General features: G+C 46.8%; 1 protein-coding gene across 1 annotated transcript; it reads right to left on the reverse strand.

The window, feature by feature from the left end:
* Positions 1 to 726: 726 nt before the first annotated feature.
* Positions 727 to 23,351, reverse strand: LOC144154930 (CRISP/Allergen/PR-1-like). The gene is made up of 6 exons (XM_077686055.1): positions 23,229 to 23,351; positions 20,757 to 20,856; positions 17,825 to 18,003; positions 13,604 to 13,716; positions 7,228 to 7,324; positions 727 to 878 (listed from the first exon to the last, which is right to left on the reverse strand). The coding sequence occupies exons 1-6, from the start codon at positions 23,349 to 23,351 to the stop codon at positions 855 to 857; spliced, it is 636 nt and encodes a 211-aa protein (XP_077542181.1). The 3' UTR covers positions 727 to 854.
* Positions 23,352 to 25,267: the final 1,916 nt, after the last annotated feature.

Consider the following 25,267-nt stretch of genomic DNA (forward strand, 5'->3'; position numbering starts at 1 on the left):
CTTTGCAAAAATGTCAAATTGAGTGATTCTTCCTGTGTGCTTTGCAAAAAAATTCCCCGCATTTCCCCGAGGGGAAGAATGTGAAAGTGCGAATGCACGAGTTGAATTTGCGCGGTTCGGTAATGTTCGCGAAAGAGAGATCACACACACACACACAACTACAAAGAAAGAAAGATGCATTTATTCACAGACACCTATTTGTGTTGTCGTTGTACTTGATTGCTAGAGCGGATCTCAGCTTTGAAATTTCGTGTCAGTACTCCTTTAAGCGGGTGCATTAGCCCTTCTCACGCCCGATTCCTGGCCAATCCCCCACGTGGGTATGTGCCATGTCAGCAGGAACAACAACAAGAATGAGCCATGGGGACGCGGCCAGGCAGCGCGCGCCCATCTCCCCCCGTTGCTATGGAAGACGAGGAGCGCGCGCACCCGCAGCTGTTGCTATGCGGACTACGGCGGCGGACAATTCAGGCTCGCTTAAGAAGTGCATTCGCACTTAAAAATGAAGAGTGCTCTTGCCAGAACTCAGTCGCAAAAGCAAGCATACTGTATCGGTTTTTTGTTTTGAAAAACAAAATCTGAGGCGTAAGACAAGAACGTGAGTGAACGCTCTCGCTTCACTGCCGGGTTGGGTAGAGCAAGAAAGACTTCATTCACAAACTGGGATACAACAATGCCGTTAGTTGGTCGGCTATTCCCTATTACTAAACACTGTTAGGCTTGAAACAAATGTTACAGCGAGATGAAATATATTTTATTTGGCTTGGTCGCTATTCTTCCTTCCTTGTCTTCTCAAAGCTTACACCCTGGTGACACACATCGGCTTAGGGATGTCTTCCTTCAAGTCACACTTCCTAGTTGGTCCCTTGAGAATGGCCCTGCGTCGAAAAAGAGTTATAACTACAAAGCGTCATACGAAATTAACTATCAGGGATATTAAAGATACATTGAGAACATTTTAAAGTATCTGCAAAGTCGTCTTGGTGTAAAAACTAGATTGTCATACAAAATGTTGGCGCTGTCGGTTCGCCGCAAAAATAACTACCAGGGAATCTCGTTGATACGATTCGGCATTATACGCTTTCGGGCCTAATGCGTTTTCATTTTCCTTCCCGGCCGGCATCCCTTAGAACTAATACATTTTTGTGGGTTTACCACGTTCACATTTTTGCCGCAAATTCCATAATACGACCCCTAAAGAGACGATGCACTGGGCCCTCTAGAAAAATGTACAATAATCAAGAAAGCTGCGCAATACTATCGGATGCGGCGACTTCTTTTTCCGACTTCTCGCCATGCTCCGTGATTTCCGCGTTGTTCTTTGCTGTTTTTCTATATTGCTGTTTTGTTCGGTGGTTCTTCTGCGGTTCTGAGGCTATTTTTTGTTCTCAATCTGGCTGCCTTGTTGCTTTGAGTGATGGTTCTACTTATGACAATTTGGAGGGAATGCAAGACGCTCTGTTTAAAATAAACGTAGAAATTGTACGCAAATTTGAAAAGACCTAGAAAAGGAAGTGCGAACGCTCAAAACTATTGTCGGCCAGAAAAAGAAACTTCGCAAGACGCTGCAAGGTTTCGGCCACAGTGTAAAACAAGCGTGAGGTGCGAAGCTAAGCAAGTGGAAGACATCCAGCTTACATGGTTCAAGGAAACTGATTGATTGATTGATTGATTGATTGATTGATTGATTGATTGATTGATTGATTGATTGATTGATTGATTGACTGACTGCAGTGTTTAACGTGCCGACACAACGCAGGCGATGAGGCGCGCCGCAGTGGAGGGCTCCGGATTAATTTAGAACACCTGGGGATCTTTAACCTGCGGCGAAATTTCCTACATATGGGCGTTTTTGCTTTCCGCCTCCACCAGAAGAGCGGCTGCCGCGGCCGGGAACCGAAGGTTCAAGGCAATAAGAGCGGCAGGAGTAAACGTCGATGCGTTGTCTCACGCGAAAAAGTTGGCGCATCCCCCTTTTCTGGGACATTGAATACCTCCAAGCGTTGGGCGGCTGGATTCACTCACTTAAGGCACGAAACGGATTGTCATGCAAAGCAGCGTGTCGCGAGTGTAAAAACAAACCTGGCAGCTTCTTGTTTTCGTTTCACGAGAATTTACTCCCGGACGTTGAGGATCAGCAAGTGAAGCCCAAGTTGACCAGTTTCTTCAATGTTGCTGAATGAAAGTGAGTTGCTAACAGAGTATGCGTATTTTCCTCCTTTTTTAGGCAGTTTCGATAATACGATTTTCGCTTAATACTTTTTTTTCCGGTTACCGTGAAAAACGAATCATCAAGATTTCCCTCTATTTCACAATGGTCAGTTGGCTGCAGTTTCTCATAACGAAAACCATTTATGGTGGCCAGCTCGTAATGATTAGTGAAATATTTCTTTTTTGGCGAAATTGGAAAGACAGCTTTCGGAAACGCACAGTCAAGTTGGACGAACCAACGCAAAAACACACCTGGTTACCGTGGTCAAGAATAAAATTGCCATCTGTCTGGCAATTCAGCAGTGCGTAGATTTAACAAGCTTACACCGTCTGTGCAAATAAGCGACGGTAAACAGCGTGTAATATAACCCTCCGCTTCACTACCGAAACAGCTAAATAAGAAGCAGGACGGCAACTGGGAAGGAAAGACACAAAAGCGCCGGACTAATATTACATTGCAGTAAATGTCATCTCGGTCAATTTTCTTCCTGTGAGCGTTGACATATGCATAATACCGGTACACCTCTGCAACACAGGTTAGAAAGCTTAGAATGCTGGTGGCGATAATAGCGAAGGCTGGTCTCGCCGTGCGCCAAGGCGTCCAGAGCGCAAGATCAACGAGTACGCCAGATGTCGGCGTCTTAGCGACTGAGCAGCTTCAATGTAGTCCTCGAACACTGCCGATTCGTCTCTCCGTTAGTCCGTGTATAAGGGCCGTAATGTGTTCAGTTGCCTTCGGCATCCCGGGTTTCCGACATTGCGGAATCGTTTACTCCGTGAGAGCATTTCTTTCAGAGCTCACGGCCTGGTACTAGATTCAGTGGAAGAGCCTTGAGATTCGTAATTACAGCTTCACTTGGACGAGATTGATTAGAGTTTGTTCCAAGAGGAAAATACTTTAAGCGAAGCAGCAGGCCGCATTTTGCTGTCGCTGTGAACGAAATCTACAGAAATTCTGTGCTTTTTATTGAACTTAGGTTGCCTGTGTAGTTGGGATATTTTTACCCTAGGCGGAAATAATAGAGCGATGACCACCGAATTCGGTGCACCGAATTTTCATGGCACGTCAAGTTACTCTTGATTGCTTGGTAAAATACGAATATTTGTTGATAGATTACAATCTATTTATTTGATCAATTTCTTGAAAATAATGTGTCACTTGTCGTTTTACCAAGCTTAGGGCAATCCTCTCTGTAGGTGATGTCTACGCTGCGGCTATATCTGAGGGATGACCACAAACGGGTTCTACGAATGACAGTCCTAGGTCATTGTTCTAGTTCATTACAATCATTGTGTGGCGCCTTGGTGCTTTTGCCAACGGAGATGAAACCGTTGATGGGTAGAGGTATACAGCTTTGCTGTAAAAGTCTTGTGTCTTTGAAGCAGGAAGCTTTCTAGCGCGAGGCGTTAACGAGCATCCCGGTATTTTTGTATTGTGACTACATCAGACGATTACAACATGAGACGCCGACAACCCGAGCCCCTAAGAGGCTTCGCCCCTAACATTTTTGCCGCATGTCATCGATTTTATGACATGATTTAGCTGATGTGCAGTTTTCTCTAGCTTCGCCCAATTCACCTGTGCACAAGGGTATGTGATATTGTATGGATGTGTGCACGAAGGGCAACACGCTTGATCAGTAGTGGCTTTTCGTACGTGAGAACTTGTACAGTATTTGCCAGAAATAATGTTCAGATAACTTCTGCACCTCTATGAAGTATAAGTTAACCAAGGTGATCCTGAACCTTTGTTTGAATAGTTGTCGCCAAACTCTTTTAAATGTCGCCCTTTTAAAATGCAGCTCATTCTCATCGAGTGCTGCGTCCAACACTGTACGGAGGAGTACTGTACGAAATGACCCATGCATAAACTTGATGCATGCAAACACCATAGATGATGAATGCATAATCGCTGGGGCACGCACCTGAGGTTCAGAAAAAGTTTGCCGCTTGGGAATAAACATAACTACAAAGAAGAGAGAGCGAAGAAACAGACGCACACAAAGAAGTCGCAACAAGCACCAGTAGCACTAGCTATACGGCTGCAAGTGACGTAATAGATTGACATAGTTGGCATTGCACACTTTGTAAAATTGATCGTAATAGTACACATGGACGAGGGAAAGATAAGACGCAAAGGAACTCCTTTTGTCTTCTCTTCTTGTTATCTCCGTCTATTTTGGCGCTGCACTTACCGCTCCACGTGCTTAGTACTGGAACGCACGTATTGAAAATTCGAGCAACAACAGTTGAGTGCACATATTCAGGCTCTTAGTTCACTACCAATCAATGGTCATCGTTAATGTTTCTGCTCGCTTTTGGAGAAAGTTTGAATCTAAAATAGAATTACAAGACAATATCTATGGCCTCACCGGCAGCTTTTAAAGGTGGCATGCAGACAAAGCGCAAGTTTGGTTCATTCGAAAGATTGCCTCGTTAGAACCACACTGCTACCATTTTTAACGCACACTTCGCTCAAATAAGCTATCTAATTAGGAAAAAAAGGAATGGTCATGCGACCCATTAGCCCATTTTCCGCAACCGAACCTAAGATGTCATATGCTCACTTGTGCGGTTGGTTGAGGCGGGCAAAAGCAGATGCAAATTAAACAGGGCTGATAAGCTTTCCGACGAGCTATTTGCTCTTAAATGTAATGCGTATTAATTTCAGAGCAGTCAGAATTGTTGGGTAAACAATGAAAATTCCGAAAATACACTTAAACATACAAGTACCGATGCGCCCTGTGGTTGGTAATGGCCGCACTATGCTCTATTTAGCTGCACAGCAGTCAGCCGCTTTGGAGTTGTCTTGCACGACACTGGCCGATTGGCCTAAGTGACGTTGTCTTACGGGCTCCCATATTTGTCCAGCATACCCCATGTTTCACGAAACGATTACTTTCTTACGTAACAAAAACAAGCTAGGTGTAAATACGGCCAAAAACACAGCAGTGGTGGGCAACAGTCCGGGGCTCAGTACGGTAGTGCCATCTGGGAGGACTGACGCTAACCAAGGCTGCTGAGCCAAATGACGCACTGGAAGTTCGTTTCACTACCCGCCCGTGTAACTTCATGGGAGACGTCGCGAAAACACGATTTGGCGGGAAAATCAAAATTTTAACCTCAATTTATTAATTTCTGAGTGTATACGGCATCGTTTGCTGTCGGATAAGCGCTGGGGGCACTATAAAACACGAAATCTTTCGAATAAAACAAACTTGTATTTCGGGCCATGAAGAGAAAATACAAAATTATTTTATTCGAAACATTTTTTGTTCTATAGTCCTCCCAGCGCTTGTCCGGTAGCAAACGATGCTTTATTCACTGCGAAATTAATATATTTAAGCTAAAATTTTGATTCTCGCGCCAAAAGGTGAGTTTGAATGACGTTTGCAATGACATCATATGAACAGCTCATTCAGCTAAACTTGGTGTGGAGCGGACACTTGCTTACCGTTAGTCAGCCTAGATAGCGCCAACACACCGCGGCAAGCGGTTTTCTGCCTTTGGTTTGTTTGTGACCGTATCTAAACCCGGATTGTTTTTGCTCATGGAGAAAATAATCGTTTCGTGAAACATGGTGCTCGCTTGACAAATATGGTCACGCAAGACACTGTCGCTTGCGTCAATCGGCCAGTGTCGTCTGAGACAGCCCCGAAGCACCGCAGTGCTGTGCATCTAAACGAAGCATAGTGCGCGCAATGTGCACGCACCACCGACAGCAGTACGCATAGGTGCTTCTAAGTTTACGTGTGCTTTCGTAACTTCCACTGTTTGTCCTACCATTCTTACTGATATAAACAGAATGTGCCCTAAATTTAAGCGCAGATAGCTCGTTCGGCAAGCTTATAAGCTCTGCCTAATTTGCGTTCGTTTTTTCTTGCCCCCGCCAATCGCATAGCTGGCTGTCATGACATCATAGGTTCTGTTGCAGGAAATCAGCTAGTAGGTCGCATGACCATTCCATTTTTACTAATTATACAGCTTATTTGAGCAAATTTTACGTTAAAAGTGGTGTCAGAATGATTCTAACGAAGCAATATTTTGAATGAACCAAACTTGCATTTTATCTTAATGCCCCCTTTAAGCACCGTCGCGTTCAGCGGTAATGGACGCCCTTATTCACTATGAAATAATATTGATACAAACTTCCTTGAATCTCCTTCAACCCGCTCTCTGTGAGTTATCTTGGTCTTAAAAAGGCACACACCTAAAAACAATACGATCCCTGGAATGGGATTCTCGTACAAAATGTATACAACATCGTGGCATCACCAATTACCAAACTCAGTGCTCACGTTCAGTGGTGACGCAGCACAGATCATGTTTTCGGGTAGGCTTGGGTAAGCTTAGTCCCAGACGACTTGTGTCAATTTGATCAGGGGAAGACATTGGTCAAGTGAACTGCTCAAGCTTTGCTATATAAACAATAATGTTGTACCACTATGCCAAGTTTTATTCTTATTTTAGTCCCCTACATGGAATTCATACGACTTTTCATTCTACTTGAAATCCTTCACTATGTAAAACACTGGTAGAAACGATGGTGACGATTTACCTGATAACTTAATAGCAAAATGCGATGAAAATTATTTGGGCTGAATTCAATCTCTTGCAGCAGTAGAAATCCGCTTATTGTAGTTGTACACTTGTAGAAAGTGGGAACAGGTGAAGAAAGCGTCAACGTCCATGCCCATTAGAATCATGTCTACTATTTCAGTGCAGCGTCTAGCCAGCTTCCTTGTATAGGCTGATTTATCATGCTAGTGTTTTTTATTCCTGACCATGTCTTCCATTCTGTTGTTACTGCCTCTGTTAAAAAGGTGTCCCTAGTTTCGACTATAAAACACCAGCAACCGTGGCCCATCTCCCGCGTGGGTATATATACTTTTCTTCGGGGTTTCAAAACCCGACCGAATGAGCACTAGGCAACGGGTTTTCTGTTTCTATTTTGGTCACTTTTAGGGCTACGTGCTGTACGATCAGTTACTTTTTATACGAGGTTGGCGTACGTACTGTGCATAGTCCGGTCGTTTTGTTGCAATAGCTCCCTGTTGGACAAGCACTGCATGTTTCTCCTTCTATGTAGACAGGCTCGGTCAGGATGTTGCCTCTGGTGAATCGGAAAGAAACAAAGTAGACAAAACCCGTTACAGAGATGGCCAGTTTGCATTGCCAATTTTCCAGGCATCAGTACGGGTTAAAACGTGTAATTCTACCATCTTCATTGCCTGTTTCCAGGAGGCGTTTCTTATTTGTGAAAGCACCGGCGTTGAGAACAAATGCCACTGTACACGCGTAAATTATCCAGAAGGACGACCGGTACCCGTAAATTTACATATAGAAATCTGGTGTGGAAAACAAACGAAAGCTATGTTAAGACTCCGTTAGCACGCCAGCTCTGCACCTAAGTTATAGGGGGCGCTGTTTTGAAGGGCTATAATTGTGTGGCCCATGAGATGAAAAATCCGGCGTCATTGCTCATGCTATGGTTGGATCAATCCACCTGCCGCACGCCTTCACCTAAGTAAAATTGAAACTCAAAAGTAGAATGCGTCCACCGTGGCTCCATAAAGCGCGAGGGGCAGTCAGCAGACTTTCGTCGGAGTTACTCGTGCGGTGTTTCGTGGCGGAAAGGGATTCGACGCCAGGTGCACCGCCAGTTTTCGCGTCGGCTAGGCGCGGTCCCCACAACACAGGTAGGCCAATGGTGCCGAATCTTAGGAAGCGTACAAGGCAGCTAAAAGATGGAAACGCCTGGAACTGGTTTTCCTCGAAGGGTATTTGGGTCGCATACCGAATACGATGTCGTAGTGCACCAATATTTCATAATTATTGAAAATGAAGTCATGATGCTTTCGCTTTCAAGCCACGTGACGACGCTTATGTGCGACGATGAATTTTTGTAGAGTGCTTACGTATGTATGATGTGTTCCAAAATTTCAACACAGGGTTGTTTTTTGCATTTCGCTCGCATACATCGCCATGTGTACCTTCTGACCACAAAGGGCTGCCACTTAGTTTGCTGTGCCGCAGACTCCACACGTGAGGATTTGCTCTAGGCTTGCCTCGGCGCTCCTATTGCTCGGTAGGGCGAAATATCACTGGGTCATCATCGTCCGTCAGAGATTACTGCGCCCATTCAGTGCAAAATTTAATGCTAGTTTTGGGGGAAGCGTTGAATTACGACCGATGTTGGAGTATACAAACAAGTTAGGTGTTTTCGCGAGCGTGACTAATTCATGCAAACCCGTACACAGGAGTTCTTGGGGCGACATTTTGATGTGCGTACTCCTGAAATCTCTATTGACGAACAATTTAATTGTCACGGAGAAGAAGGAGTGATACGGTAAAGCAGGAAGAACATGTTGGACCACACAGCACTTGGATGCTGTTGCGCGTGGTGCTATAAGTCATCCGGAATAAGCATCCTCTCATAGCGGAACCATACTGCCACCTGTCGCATACGGCTGAAAACCAATGCCGTCTATGAATATTACGTTGAAAACGATATCACGCCCAGCATGACCAAGGCATGATCAGAAGAGCGCACTTGCCGAGAACAGGGAAACCTCACATTCCCCGGAATTTGGAAATAGCTCGTGAGTTACGTAATGGAAAAGCATTTCCCCTCTGGGGCGGAGCTGGATAAACTGCCTCAACGAAAGCGAGGGGCCTATTCTAACAGGCAGTCCTATCTTCTGCTTGCTGATTTAGCTAAAAGAAAACCAACGGCATCCGTGGCACACAGAAACATTGAGGCACCACGCTAATTATGCCGGGGTCCCTATGAACCTAAAGATGTTCCCAGGAAGCCATTCCATACGCGCATTTCCCCATTTTGACCTCATCCCTCTCACTTGCCATATACGCACTTCTCTCGCTAGTCCCGCAAAAGGGTAACAAGCCGGATGCATCAAGGCACATGCGGTGATAGATCTTTATTAAAACGATCGTCTTTCTGGAGCTAGTTGAACGCTGAAGTTTTGGTCTGTTAATATGTCTGCCACTCGATACAGCCGCCCGGCGAAAGTGGAGGCAGTTGCTGAATAAGGTGTTTATATAGGCAAAGCCAATTCTAAACATCTAAATCTGGTGGCGATGTTCATAGTTGTCAACATTGTTGAGCGAAAATAAACCATTTCGCATATCTCATTCAAAACATCAATACAAAAGTGATATTTGCAGTGTTCCCTTACTAGAAAATACATGTATGCTTGATTTTGGAGGTAGCAAATGAAACACTAGCCACTGTAGAAAAAATAGCCGCGTATCTGCTCCTTTGCTCCTTTCGTTGGCAATGTCGCCGAAAGACGACAGTCGACTAGCGCCCCTGCCAAATAAAGGCCTCCCTTCTCTTTCCCGCTCCCCTCTCATGCTGTTACTTTCTCGTCTCCTTCGTCCCAAGATAACCCGCTAGAGATTTCCTCAAGTTAGTTTAAATTTACCGCGTTGTACTGCTCTAAGTCGGGTGTCTCGATGCCAGCGCTGCCGTAAGGCGGAGACGCGCGTAAATTGAGGCACCCTACTTTACAGAACCACGATGCCCTACTGCAGGAGCGTTCCAAGCGGAACGTGGGTTCCATCTAGTTGAACCTTTCGTTGCTATTGCAGCTTGACTTCCTAAATGCCGCCAGGAGGTAGCGCTTTCAACAGCAGGTGACGGTTTTCAGCCGTTGATGTGGTATTTCATTTGCTACCGCAAAAAGCGAGCATCCATAAATTTTCTAGAAAGGGAAGTCTGCAAATATCACTTATGGAATGAGTTTCTGCCTTATATTTGAGTAATGTCTTGATCTGGTTCAACAATGTTGGCAAGTATGCGCAGTGATACTGGACTTAGACGTTTAGATTTGGCTGTGAGTAAATAAGACTATTGCGCAGATTTTATTTCACTTTGGCCGGCTGGCGGAATTGAGTTACAGACAGACAGACAGAGAGACCAAAATATCTGCGTTTAAGTAGCCCAAGAAAGACTATCGCCTTTAATACGAATCGCGGAGCCCGAAGATTCTAGTGGCACCACCTGACGGTAGCCCTGGGTACGCAAGTTCGTGCGTTTCCCCGGGCCGCTGCCAGGTGGCGCCACCAGGGTCGCCACGAGTATACGCCTCGAGCGCTGCCAGTAGGGGCGCCACTGAAATCCCCCTAGCGGCCCGTTTCGAAATCAGTCGCGGGAGTCGCCGGCCAGCTCACCACTGTCGCCGTTGCTTTTGAGGCACGTTCTCGACTGATATTTTCCGTTTGTATTTGTTGGAAATACATATTTATGTGGAGCAGTCACTCTGTTCGCAAATGTCGTGTATTTACGAGAGTGTAAATGCTTCTGACGCGATCTTACTGTGTGGTACATTCGGGCCGCATAAGCGCCAGGTGTGTGTCAAAAGCCGGCGTCACGAAACCGGGATAAATGCAAGGAGCTGATTGTAATTCCACGGCCCTGAAATTTACTAACAGTACCTCCGTAAGCAGCGTTCGTTCAGATGCTCATGCTATGGCTACACACTGCGATGTAAATCGGTTTCGTGTGCTTTCATATTCTAGCGGAGCATTCATACCTGACAGCCCGCGAGTTACGCTTCATATCTCGGATATTGATCACTATCCTGAACAAGCCAATGTGGCATAAATATCACGGACATTCTACGCAATAAGTACGATGGATAATGCAACATTACATGCGAGAGTTAGCCCAACGGATTTACGGCTTGGTCGTCTTGTCGCGAGGTGAGCTTCCCCAAACAGTCATCGGTTACATATATACTTCGCTTATATCCGCGGCCGTCACTAAACGCTTCTTCGAAAGATCATCATATGACACAGCTGCAGGGAGCCTGCAGAATTTAGCACAGAAGTGAAATCAGAGGGCCTTATCAGATACCACACTGTTCCAACGACACCTTGTATCGCTTGTGAACTTCCTTACAGTATATTTCAAAAAATGTGTACGCCGAGTGATCGCCTATTCGTTAAAGTCGAAAAACAAAATAAAGGTAAAGGCGGAGCTTGTGTGTGATTTACTAAAACGGTCCTTCCTTGATTTGGCTCCTCATTTGTACACAATGATATCTAAGCGCCCCATCCTCCCCCTTCCTGTATTGGGAAATATCAGTGCATTTCGCATCTAGATGGTCTAGTGAGTTCAAATTTGCTAAAGGTAAGACGAACGTAGAATTTGCGAAGCTTCACTGGGTTTTTTCATTCCCGCACGAGGTATTGCATTGCTCGGACTTGGCAGACTATTTATTTTTCCGTGGTTTCATTAACTCTCTTTGGTCCATGCTATCAGGCGGGAGTGGGAACATAGTTAACGAACCACAGACTCGGAATACACTTAACATGGTCGCGTGGCCTGTATTTATATAAAAGGCACAAGTTATTGTCAGGTATATAATGACCTCCCCGAATGATATTTTTGTACGAGGTATACATTCAAAACAAGGCCGAATTCGTTGTTCGCGCTGCAAAACGAAACCAACCTCTCACTGTGCCAATATGAGGTCTAAACGAGACTTCAATAGAATTCACTCGCACCTGAGATATTCGGAGGTGACAGTGGTGATATGCCGCTGCCGTCGCCGACACCCGTAAGAGAGGCGAAGAAGCGCGCAGTAACGGGTCCCCGGTTAGCTCTTATTGGCGTTCGAGCACTCGAACAACTCTAATCAGGACGCAGCTGTTTTTTAAAGTGCCCTAAACGTACTATTTGCTGACAGACATCACCATAACAAAATGTTTAGGGCGCGGAAAGGCAAAATAAGCAAAAGAGAACCAAAACACTGCATGGGCCGCTATCAGCTGCGCAGCGTACACCCCGTAAGCGCCGCGGAGGAGCGGCGGCAGACGGCGCAGCGATCGTGAAGCTCGAGGCGTATATTCGGCGGTGCGCTCCTCTGTTCGTTTAAGCTTTCCGCGTGACTGTACGCGACGACGAAATTGTACTCAGTCATGCATTACGGCATACATTGTGTTCGGAGTGCACATAGGTCTGGAAAGGACGGCACAAGATCACGTGGTTTTCCATCCTTCAGCGTCCATTGCAGTGCTCATGAAGTGCCAAGTCTAGTCACGAGCACATTCCCCGAAAACGCAAGCAAAACACCGGGGAGGACATTCTGGCGGATAAGCGCCGGCATGCCGGCTCTGATGGAGCAGGGCCGGCAGGAAACTATATCTTTCTACGATAGTTGCAGCGAAGCAACAGACATGCGGCCAGTTTCTGTTGCTGGAATACAAGCATTTGGCGTCCCCACGCTTCGAGATTGGCTAATAACCGCCGAGCTACCAAATGGGGTGAATATATTTTGCTAATTCCAACGCCAGCGTGCAATCACTAAAATAGGCATCACATAAACACGTTATGCGTTGGCTTGCGAGGAAATGTTGCGAGATTTTTAGGCTCATTGTTAGTGGGTGCACAGGAAGAAAATCCTCATTAGGCCCATGCGCACACGTTTATCGGAAACGGTTGCAAAACCTGAGGAAAGCTTAGTCAATCTGATAAAGAGAAGCCACCGATATTTTTTCCACAAATATAATCAAAGTGTTGGACGATCACTTGATGCTAGTTAAGTTGCATCCAACCAACACCCAGTCATCGACCAAGGCGCAGGGTTGAGTGGGTTGTATACTTAGGTGGGCTTCCACAATTAGGTTTGCATATCGTGCAACATTTCGTTCAGAGTTTTCGGTATTCTGATATGAACCTGCTTTTTCTACGCCTAAGCGTAAAACAGTGCTTGTGAATCTTTCACGGTTTCTTCTTTTTTTCTTTGCATATCCTGCCTCCTCCACCCTCCCGAAATGTTGAAGAATCTTCCATGTTTTCTTGGAAACAAAATTGTGGATATTTACATTCACTTCCTGTACGCTATACAATCACTAGACCGTTCAACGATATCCTTCGGAGTTTTCAGGCTACATTTTGCACCAAAGGGCTCCTAAATAATTCTTGTGTAAGAAGGGAGGTGTGTGGAATAATTGAACGTTTCCTATACTCCTGATGCCGCTATTTTATGCATTCATAAAAATGTTTGTTCACACTTATAAATGTGCACCTGAGGGGAAAAGACACACGTTAAACTTTGCTGAGGCTCTATCGAGACGCATGTTGCACGTGAAGCATAACATTTTAAGCTGTAGAAGCCGAAATTCTGACACGATAAAAAAATTTCGATAGAGCTATGGCGATCCTCTCCCTGTTTCCCTGTTTATTATAACGAATAGAATTCACTTGCGCCTGAGATATTCGGAGGCGACAGTGGTGATATGCCGCTGCCGTCGCAGACGCCCGTAAGAGCGGCGTTAAATGGTACATTTAGTTCCATTTATTAACATAACGGCGCAGTCTACACAACGATGCAGAGCTTTTGTTTGAAATTACCCTGCTCACCTGGGTCCATAGTTGCAGGCCTGGGTTGTCTGGTAACGATTGGTGCTGTTGTCGTTTTCGAGAGTGTAGAAGGTGTAGCCGCAGCCCACATAGCGGGAGTTCCCCCACATGAGCTGTAATATGTCAAAGTCAAGTGTTACCCACAAAAAGTAATGGTGCAGCAGATTTTAATGCGCTGCCACTTGCCGAATTTCAATATTCATTCGGGGAATATCCACTGAAAGTTTCAGTAGTCATTCGCCCATTCGGTTTTTGAATTCACAAGTATCATACATTTAGGGCACTACTGAATAATACGAAAATCAAATCCCACCGGTTGTCAATGCAAGCAATTGTCTGAAATAGGCGCCGAAAAGTACCGTGACAGACAATCGATGAATAGATATTACACATGTTTGTACGAGAGAAATATACCTTCTGAAAGGTATAATACCATAGGAACGAAACCTCTCTGAGAGTATTGCGGCAACAGCCTTCCGTACACTTCAAACTAAATTTACTATCGGAAAAAGAGTGTCGGGTGGCTAAGTAGAACTCAGAGTTGCAAATAGTGGCAAAGGATTGGTACATTCCTCAAAACAACCGTTCTCAACAGATCGTAGCCGTAGTATACAGCCACGCTGCACGTATTTATGACAAGGGCCCCCCTATCTTGGGAGCCTTAAACTCTTTACTACTCGATGTTTTCAGCAGTGAATGTTGGAGTGTGTCCCCCAGTATACCTTTATTATGATAACTCATCATAGTGTTGTGTAGCGCTTACGCTTCTGAAGTCTCGGCGGATCTATAACTAGTATATCGTTTAGGCATTGTAAAAAAACTTTCGTCTGAGGAACCACAGTGCAAGACATAACGCATGTGAATAGTTCCTGCGTGAACAGGGCCCCGCGCATGGCAGAAAAATTGCGTTGGTGAAGCCTACTGCATGATCTGGACTAACATAAAGGCATGACCTTAAGTAACATAACAAATTTTAACAAAGGTTTTCGAAATCCCATTATGGCCCCCCATGTGGTCATGTATGTTTAACAGCTTACATGGAAGAGTTTTGTCATGAACTCAAGATGAGCCGAAAGATTGGATGCGGATGTGCGGATAAACACCTCGACTATAGAAGGCATATTGAAGTTCACTGTGAACCTGTCACCACCAATGAGTTGTGCGGAAATCTCTTGGCTAGAATTTGACATGATATGATGAAACAAGCAGGATGGAAAATAAATGAGACAAAAAACTTCTTTGTCATTGGAATCGGTAAAACACGAAAGCAAAATGTGCAGCAAAATGTGAAGCTGAGCATGATTTGCCGGGCGGCGGCAGTCTTGTGAGTGTGCTTGGCGAGCGACGTTCTGGTGGCGGCTCACTTCGGCAAAGGGGTACTAGCGCCATTTCCGTGACGGATATGACGTCAGCGAAATCTTGGTGCACACCACCAGAAAACACTTTCGTGTTAAAATATATAACCCGAAAACGAACAGCCCTAAGTAGAACGTACTCTTTAGTACTAAAGCTTGCTTCCCTGGAAGAAGACACTTTGTGCAGGGGTGCACCCTTTACAGGCCGCCTGCTCCGTTGTACTGACGTCACTTCCGTGACGGATATGACGTCGGTGAAATCTTTGTGTAGCCGGGAATAAAACGCTTTCGTGTTAAAACACGTAACAAATGCTCTGGTAAGTCAAGCGATGAGATCTGCGCACAGGCCAAGTTTTAAATGCCGCCTTCAGGTTAAAACCCCATCTTTTCCACAACTCTGTCCCTGCCTCCCCCTCTCCTCGTGCATCCCAGTTTCCTCCTGTGTTTTTTCTCTGTCTAGCCAAGGCCCTGTTTGATCAATGAACATTGTACGTTGGTTTCGTTGTGCTTGTTTGCGAGGGATATCGATCAATTATCAACTTTAATTTTTGGACCAATTTTGCATGCAAAGTAGGAAAACATCGCGCCACAATTTTTTACACATTTAGGTATAAATGAATGAAAAATTATCTGACAAATGTTGCAAAAAGCAATACCCCCTAACGTGCCTACAACGCAGTAACAAAAATTAATATTTTTGTTTGGACAGATACGAAAGCTTGGTGGTGGAGTTTGATTTACAAGCCACATTCTTTATAGGCCCGTTTTTAAATGGTACATAGAATATGTTAATCGTTACTCTCAGTATTTACGTTCTTTTAGTACTCCGCGTACCAATGTTTCCATGTATGTATGTATGTATGTATGTATGTATGTATGTATGTATGTATGTATGTATGTATGTATGTATGTATGTATGTATGTATGTATGTATGTATGTATGTACGTACGTACGTACGTACGTACGTACGCACAGTCATGGACAAATCAAATACGTACCGCGGAGCGCATGGCCGAACCCACCGTGGTGACTCAGTGACTATGGTGTTACGCTGCTGAGACCAAGGACGCGGGTTCGATTCCCGGCCTCGGCACCCGCTTTTCTGATGGAGGCCAAAATCGAAAACGCCCGTGTGTTCGAGATTTTGGCGCACGTTAAAGATCCCCAAGTGCTCAAGGGCGTCTTAGGAAGGGACCGCGACCCGTGTCTTAGGCAGGGAACGCACACCATCGTCACGCGCACGCCCCCCTCCACGTTTTCACCAGCACAGCGCAGACGAGCGTATCGCGAGGACACAGCATACTGCCCCCTTCCTTCACCGCACACTTTCGGAGAGCGCTCGCGCCACCACGGCGAACCGCCCTCCACTCACAATTTCGCGAGTCTCCTCCTTTGCTTTCTTTCACTATTCGGTCTTCGCGACACTCTCCTCCTTTACTTTCTATCACTATTCGGTCTTGCCACCGTTCACTCGGTAACGACGGAGACGCGGGTCAGCTCAGAGACAGCCGCCTAAGGGCTGCGCCCTAAAACGCATGGCCGAACACACCGGTGCCGTCGCCTGGAGGCGGCCGGGGAAACACACGGGCATGCGCAGTTGAGATGCCGGGAGCGAGGGTGCGTGTCCCACTGCAACATGTTGCCCTATCCCTGCTGCCATGCTGCCCTTGTCGCCATGCCACAAGAGCGCTGAAAACAACTGTTAGCGATGCGGCGCGAGATGATAACAGCGGGCACTGCGTGCTAGGCGCACACGAGCACCCGCTCCCTGTCTGCCGGTGTCAGACTGCCGCATAGCTTGGCACTAGTGGTGCAGTAACTTGAGCATACAACGAAGACACCTGGCTCATGCCTAAAATTATGTCCATCCCTTCCCGCTTGGGAGATTTCAACACGCACTGACGTGCCTGCCAAAAAACGAAAAGAAAAGGGCCGACAACGTTGTTGTGCAAGCGAAACCTGTCGATAGAATGGTTGGAGATGCCGAACCTTCTTAATTTTTGTGAATATTAGAATTATGCCAGTAATTATCCCAGCCCACACCATGGTGGCAGTTAATATCATTGGAGATGAATTCTGGTGGTGCATTTAGTTTTAACTGAATAGCATGACTGCGTCAAAGAAAAGCGTGTTCTTGGCGGCCAGCTCATTGTTCAATTCCCGAGCCACTGCCCCACGAAAGCAAACCAGCGGAGTGCCATCAAAAATTAGGCGGCAGGCTTTTACTTTTGTCTTCATTTCTGTGCGCTTGTTGTCTTCAAGAAAGCATGAGGAACTCAGCAGTATGCCTCTGAGAACGTCGACGCGTTTGCTACACAAGGACTGGCCGCAGCTGCAAGCAATTACGCCCCGCATTGCTCTCAGCATGGCCAACACCCTCAGCTGCGGTGGCAGTAGTCTTGCCGCATGGCGACAAGGCAAGCATGCAGCAAGGAGAGGGCAACACATCGCAGTGGGTAACGCACCCTCGCTCCCAGACATCTGAACTGCGCATATGTCCGTGTTTTCCATGGCCGCTGCCAGGTGACGGCACCGGTATCTTCGGCAGTGCGTTCCGCGGTACGTATTTGATTTGTCCATGACTGTGCATACGTACGGAAATCAAAGCAAGCGTCTGTAAGATAAGGCAAAATAGTGGGCTTGAAAGACGCTGCTAGCAGAAAACATGCGTCTCCTCCGCCCACTCTACTCCTAATTTTCGCGAACGGTCAACGCGGGATCAAGTTGCGCACTACGCGTTGGCTGAATGGAAGCAGTGCTAGAGACGTTCTTATACGAGTTGCGAAAACGGCACATACGGCGTAGAGAAATTGGGTGTTGCTGGTTGAATAAATACTTTTGTATTGTAAAGATACGTTCGCATACTTGCGTGAAATGGCCTGTCCTGGAAGGCCCTTTGATGACTTGGAAACTGGCGATATTCTCCGACGGGTAGTACGCGTGCTCGTCGAACCAGTTCCTTACGCGCATGCTCCAAGTTGCGCTGCTCTTCTTCTGGCTCTCACCTCGCCAGCCCACATTCTGGCCGACTCGGCGAAACCTCACTGCGGAGGTGGGAGAGAAATAGCGGCTTTTGTGGTAAACACGTAGCTGTACAGATCCATATAGCTGTATAGAGACTACGGAAAAGTGAAAGCAAGAACGAAATTGAGGATCACTTCTATTTCGAACCGCTACCAGCACATAAAGAACGCAATGTGGTGACGGACTCGCACCTTCACATGTACTTCCATTGCATATGGCCAAGGGTATTCCACGAATGCAATACGACGAGTGAACTGGAATTTACGCGTCACCCGGGGCATAGGCGGAGGCGAAAAGCGAATGGAAAATCTTGGTGGTGCATGGTTTACAACCATGCACTCATTGAGTCAAGTTTAGGGGGTAAAAGAGATGTCACGGGAATAGAGCCAGATAAAAACTGAAGCGCGCGCGTTCTCATAAGGCTTTTCTGGGTCATTATAAACATTCGCGCATATCTGGAGCGTCGAGGACACGAAGAAGGGACTTGGGTGCATTCGATGAAGTGATGGTAGGAACCGATGTCGCAAGACTATCTCTACCCTGAAAAGCCCGTCATTCAATCTGCTTTGCTCGGTGGTCAGCACGTTTCCTTGCGACCATTATGCCGGGAAAAGGAAATACATGAAGTGGACCAGGCTGCTGCAAGTGGCAGCCCATGTTTTTCTTTGCAGTGATTTTAATTTAGGGGCAAGGGGCTTCTTTCTCACATTTACCCTTTCGTTTTTCAGTCCATCTTGCTATTTCAACATGCCCATTGTATCGGTTTCGTGACTCGTCATTGTTTTTTCATAATTTTAGACGAAACACTTCACGGCGCTGAGGGATGGTTTTGGTGTGTGAATGGGGGTAATTGTTTAGGCCAAAAGTCAGGCAGTCAAGAAAAGAAAAGAAAATCCCTCATTTTCTTTCGCATTTTTAATCCTCGTCCTCAATCTTTTCCACAATTCGTGTTGCTGCCACATGCAGTAAACCTAATTCAGTTCTGTAAGTTCCGGTCACAACATTCGGTAATCACTTTTTTTTGTGAAGGACTCATGCAACATCCCGAATTTTACAGCGTAGCTGTTAGCCTGTTGTTGATCGGAAAATTTCGTGTAGTAAACCAAAAATACAGGCAGGACCGAGCAGTCCTAGCCAAAGACGGCGAACGCACGCATCAGGCTAATCAGGCGGACAGCATACAGCTCAGTATTCGTCTAAAGAAAAAACACAAAACAGGCATCGAAACCGTATGATGGACGATAAGACACCGGTGAGCAATGGGACACGCCCCCCCCCCCACCCCATGTGTTCAGGTAAAGATTAGGTTTGAAGCTAGTTCATTCGAGGGCTAGCGCATGCGCCAGGCTAGGCAGGACCCCTCAGTTCTTATCAAAGACGCCGAGCGCATGCGTCAGAACCCAGCATTTGCCGCCAGAGAAACCGAGTGCAAGCGACCAGCCCGTCTGGTCAACGAGGAACATTTCATGCCCTCCCCCATCAGCATGTGTAGTGGTTTACAGCAGCTTTACTGGCCACGGTTGCCGTAGACTACAAAATTTTGACAAAGACTTGACAAAAATTTTGACTAAGAACCATTATAGCAGTTAGGAGATTGGAATGGTGTTGCTTATATATACTCCACGCAGAGACAATCTTTCACAGGCTTTTTCACTTTGTGGTTGAATAGACGGAGAGATAGACAGGCCGAAAAAAAATTCCCGTGCGGTACGCGGAAAAACATTAACATCTTTAAAAAAATGTCGCCTCGCAGCTCATGTCACAAACAAGTGTCAACACCACCGTGGTGTTCTCTGCTGTGGCATTGCTCGCGTTTGCCGCTTGTGCCGTTAAGTGGGAACACTCCTTCAGTCCCACAATATACCGGCGTCAAATGTTCTTCGTATCAGTTTTGCCTTCACCTTGAGTCCTCTAATACATCCCATCAAACTTGTGTATGTAAAACTCCCCCCTTACAACTATTATTGCCGATAGCTGAGACCGATAGCTGAGACTTGGGAAGTCCCGCACTTGCAATTTATAATTTGATTATGGCGAGAGCAATAAATGGGGAACGTGGGCAAAAATCGCGTCGATCTGCGGACACAGAGCGAAGGAAAGACCGAGAGCGACCGAGCACGTAACGTGACAGGTGACGTAAATGGAGCCAAGTGCAGAATTGCGGTGACGCCGAGTTCGCATCGCTACCGACCTAGTTGCTAGGGGCGCGCCAGGTCGCAGCGGTGAGGGGTTCATCCATCGCACAGCGTCTCGACGCGCCCGTCGTCACTCGTTGGCGTTATCAAATGGGATGTGCTACTATTCAAGGGCCGAAGGTGGCACGTGAGGGTGAATGGGAATGACCGCCACGAAATGCCGTTGCTGGTGGCCATTAAAGGGAGCGAAAGGCAGCCGATGCCTCTGCAAAAGCGGGGAAACGTGACCCCTGTGGCGGTTGGAACGAGGAACAGGGTTGGAACGGTGGGGCAAGGGCGCCCCAGAAATACCAATTTGGGGTCTCCTAAAGCCGGAGTAAAGCGCGCGCAGCGTTACGAGTTTAAATTTCCCGCAGGAGAGGGATGGTGAGGAGACGCTCAGGCATTCCTAGAAATCCACTGATAGATGTCTTTTTTGTTCAAAGAGTGCCAAAAGCGCCCTGGCAGGCATGCACGTATGCTTTGAACTGTTAGAATGGGTTGTTTGGACGGGCTAAAGCCATTCCATGCCCAGACAGGAAAGCATTGGTGGCGTGCAAAAAAGAACAAGAAATGCGTGAGCAGCCACAGTCACTCACCGGTTGCCCTGGCCTGTTTCTTGTCGTGCTCGGCGATTCGGTTCTCGGCGCACTGGTCAGCATGAGCTTGCGCGACCGAGGCCAACTCATCGTCCCATACCTGCGTAAATTATAGTGCCCAGCCATGCGATCTTGCTGATGGGAACGTTGTGCGGTTGATTTATATATTTGCGTATTAATTCATACGCGTGCGATTTACTTCGGCATGCCTGGGATACTGTTTAATTTCCCGAAAAAAGAGCTGATTGCCGCTTAGCACTTGATTAAAAACAATTGCACCCATGGGAGAGCAGCGGCCTTCTTGGACGCTTATGGCTAACTTAGAACGGCCGCGCCACCGGCCCCATGCAGAACGTGACGTGAGATGACGGGTCTCGGTAGGAAGCAGCGAAGTGAGGCGGCAGAAAATGAAAAAAAAAAAACCTGTTGTTTCGCTATGTTATGGTGGTCAGAGATTGTTACGTAAGAGTGACAGAGTGGTGAGCTGGCTGGGCGAGTTGGTATGGTGTCATTTTAACGACAGCGCGAAAAAGACGGGGACTAAGGAAGCAGACGAAATATACTAGTTTATTCGCGGTACGCGCACAGAATATAAGCGTTTGTTCTTCCTAGCTTGTTCTCATTGTACATTTGCTCTGTACGCCCGTGTATGTGTGGCGTGCCAAATGAGCTTTTCACTGCAGCCGAAAAGGCACCCTGTTCGTCTGGAGTGAACGATCTCATAACGGCACATCACAAGCACATACACGCACGAACAATATAATAAAAGTAAAACGAGAACAAAACAATAAACGGGATCAAGGAATCGTCAGTCTGGTTTCCGAAAGCTGCGTAATCCTGGTTGAGCAGGTGATAGACGATCTGAGAGCAGATGAAAAAAAATGCAACTTTTACTGGCATTGGTAACGATGAGCCGTGGGAATTATTTTGTTTAGCATCAGCTGCTGTGAAACTTTTTGTGGTCATCGTAAAGTATTGAAGACAAGTTTTTGTCCTTCTGCCGCATTTGGCCCCGGCATCGGGCGTTTCGTTCTGCATACTCCAGGTGGTACTGCCGTTCCAAGTTGGGCATGAAAGTTCAAGATGGCCGCTATTTCCTATTGGGGAAAATCGTTTCCATTTATGTCCTCTTAAGCAGGCTAGTGCCACCCTTGTTGTTGATGTTAAAGATAATAGAACACAAAATGCGACCTTCCTGCAAAGTTTACGCGCGAACAGAGCCGCGAATCGCCCAATATTTTTTTAAGACGCTCATTTATCGATGTAAGACCCTGTATGTAGCCCACCGATTAACTGGGACACTACTGATTCCTTCTTGGATGCCGACACCCTGAAGCAGCCCCATCTAGCCTTATCGTTACGTTTCCTTTGCATGCAAGGCTTCCCTTTTGCTATGCGAGTCTTGAAACCGTACTTCCTTTCTTAAAGGGACCCTGCAACACTCTTTGAGCAGTACAAGTAAACCTGCGCGACGTTTAGATTACACTGCCAGGAATACCTGAACCAAATATTACACGTGCACGTGAATCGGTGAGCGCGCAAATCGATGTGAAAGACGCAGAAAAACAAACCGCTCTCTCTTCAGTTGTCCTCATTATGCATGGCCTAAGGGGCGTCACATAGGCCATGGCTGCCCGATCGGCTGTCACTGGTCAACTTCGCGGCTAGATTCTCCCATTTCCGTCGTCGTCATCGCTGTGTACGAACCTCTTCTATGCCTGAACCTGTAGGCACAGTTTTGCCGTTTATTTTGTGTTTTGAGTGCGCGCGGAGTTTGAGTGATGAGCTCAATACTTCCCTTTCAACGGGACCACTCGACTACAAACGTTTATTGCTTCAAAAACGCCCTACCAGCCCGAGCGCGCACTTGCGAGCAGGCACCCATGCCTGCTTTTTTGTGGCACCAGACCGGAAATAGGCCCCTCCGCGTTGCGGAGAAAAAGAGAAAACTACCCGGCATGTGATTAATCGAAGGCCGCCGAAGAGAACGCCGCGAGCCGCCCCCCTCTCCGGGAGAGAGCGCGCAGGTTTCGTCGCCTTGTCCGCGCTCGAGTTGAGAGGGAACGATTATGCGCGATTTCTCATCGCGCGTAGTTTCGTTAATTGAGAACGGATTTTCATAATTCTTGCGGGAGGAGATTTCCCGGACAATAGACTTTATCCCAAAATACAGTACTAGTAGTCGATGACAAGTGTTGCAGGGTCCCTTTAAGCTCTCTCGCACCGCAGGTGTTAGCGTGTTATACATTAGGATTATTTGTCGTTACCGATCTCCGAGTTGGTTCAGCCTGCGCGTTAAAACGGAAATTCCAATAGACCTCATAAGCTAAGCCTCACCCCATCCGCATTCTCCTTCTGTTCTCGCGATTGTAGTGACGATCAGGATAAAGGATGTCGTACTCTAGCTTCGCGAGTTCTGTGCCAATTCTTGCAGCGCAAGCTTTGTGGGTGGTAAAAGTACAATGCGCTCACCAGTTCGTGCATGTTTGCAGCTGGCTTGAATCCTTGCACCTTTCCGAGGGCCATCTTGCTCCGATAGTCGTTGTGCAGCCGCAGAATGGCTTCGGGTTCGCCCTGGGCCAGACCACGCTCCATTATGCGGCACCGTGGATTTGGTGGCTTGCAAGCGGTGTGCGTTACGCCCCTGGACAATTCTCGGTACTCAGGCCGACACTCCGCGTTAGCTGAAGATTTAAGGTGCGACAATAAAGCGAGCAGCACAGAGATGACGCAGCTGTACTCCGGGGCCCCTCTCATGTTGTCCACAGCAAAACCGAGACCGACGATGTTCGCTCTTGATGCTAAAATAAAGAGACAAAAAAGTGATTCTAAGCCAAACTGAACCCACCAAAGGCAATGGGGCCTACCTAAAACGAAAAAAAAGGACAATTGTCGGCAACCCTCTGGGGATAAATTTAATGCTGCTATGGTAGATCCAGTGCAAGCGACATTTTAAGGAAGGGCCGGGGGTCAACCTGCCTCGTCCTCCTTCATGGGCGTGCATTTTTGATTGAGTGACGGACGTACATCACATCGAGAAGATTTTCCTGATAAACGTTATTCTGTTTCCAAAATACCGCTTTCTAACTATCGTAAAACAAACACATTTGCTTTACTGATACGCATTTGTGTTCGTGCCCTAGGGAGTACAACGAAGTAAAGGTGGTGTTATCCTCCTTTAGTTCGTTACCGCTGCCGCAAAAGGTGGTAAAATACTTAGAGACTGCCCTTTATGAAGGTGGTGACAAGTGCCTCTTCCATATAATACTTTTGCATGGGATTCGTACAAACTATGCCGGTGGGCCTTCCAAAAACACATTGAAGAAATATTGTGACATTTATGAGACATTTTTCATGTGTAACCTCAGTTCGAACCGCCTATATAAAATACAAGGGCTGTTTTAGATCTTGGAAAAAATATTCAGGCTTGGGGTTTTGCGCGCCGAAGTTGCACCTCGGCTAAAAGGCACAGCTTAGGGGAGGACTAAGGAATAATGTGGATCACCTGGTGATCTTGAACGCCGAAAAAGTGTCAACACACGGACGTTTTCATTTCTTGCTTCAATCGAAAAACGGCGCCGGTGCAAGATTTGAACAAGCGTTCTCGCGCCAAGCAGCACAATATCCGACCCTTGGTTCGGAGCCTCAAAATACGGTCTTTAGTATAGAGAAGCTACGACACTGCAAGAAAACGCGGCATAAGGAGCCATAAATATAACTTACATGCCCGGATCACCCGCTCCGACTTCGCAAGCTACTTGACTCCAGGCGGACATCTTTTAAAAAGCGCTTTTAAACAAAACTGCCCGCAGCTTTGCGTATGCAGTCCCCTTTCCAAAAGACCCCATGCGGAAGGCGCCGGGCGACGCCGTTTGCGAGCGCCCATTAGCCTCCACGAGGGTCACCTCACTGGAGGTCGCTTTTACCACTGCGAGGGCTGCGTCCCGAAAAGGTCGTCGCTGGCTTCGAGAGCATCGAGGCCATTAGGAGCCGTGGTGGGAAACGCCATTCATACACAGCACACTTGCTGCCGGAAAGGAGAAGAGCAGGGCTGGGTGTCTTGTCACCTCGCTGTATCCTCTTCGAAGTGCGGGTCTTAATTTCAGTAGCAACTAAGAGCCATGACCTTCCCTTGGGTTGAAGGAGTGCTATTTCTGACGAGTTTGACAAATGATAAGGTTATTTTTATGCACTGCACGCGGGTACTGAGTCCCACGTTTGCTGAAGGGGTTGAATATCGGCTGTACACACGTCTTAGCAGCCGCAGCCAGTGGAGGAGTTGTGCGTTCAGAGACGCGGAAGTGAGGGGTAAACATTGTTTAATGAGCTTATCAATTTAGAGGCTAGAATGTCTAGGTCATGTTCTGATTTTACTCGGCCAATTCAGGTACAAATTTTCGTAAGTAAAAACAGTTCAAAATTGCCATTTTGTTTGCAGACTCTCCTTTGCCGTTGAGCTGGCATTGGAAATAATGACATGCTTGCAAGTCCGCAGCAAGAATTCAAAAAAC

This window comes from Haemaphysalis longicornis, unplaced genomic scaffold (assembly GCF_048455015.1).
Source record: "Haemaphysalis longicornis isolate Haplotype H1 unplaced genomic scaffold, Haemaphysalis longicornis Haplotype H1 scaffold_1, whole genome shotgun sequence".
NCBI classification, from domain to species: Eukaryota; Metazoa; Arthropoda; class Arachnida; order Ixodida; family Ixodidae; genus Haemaphysalis; species Haemaphysalis longicornis.

Excerpts from the sequence above, each read along its gene's own strand:
- LOC144154930 (XM_077686055.1), bottom strand. The coding sequence starts at position 23,351 with ATGGAGCGTGGTCTGGCCCAGGGCGAACCCGAAGCCATTCTGCGGCTG. Across the intron at positions 20,857-23,228 it reads CTGCAAACATGCACGAACTG|GTATGGGACGATGAGTTGGC; the intron begins GTGAGCGCATTG and ends TAATTTACGCAG. Across the intron at positions 7,325-13,603 it reads GCCTGCAACTATGGACCCAG|AGGCAACATCCTGACCGAGC; the intron begins GTGAGCAGGGTA and ends CCGATTCACCAG.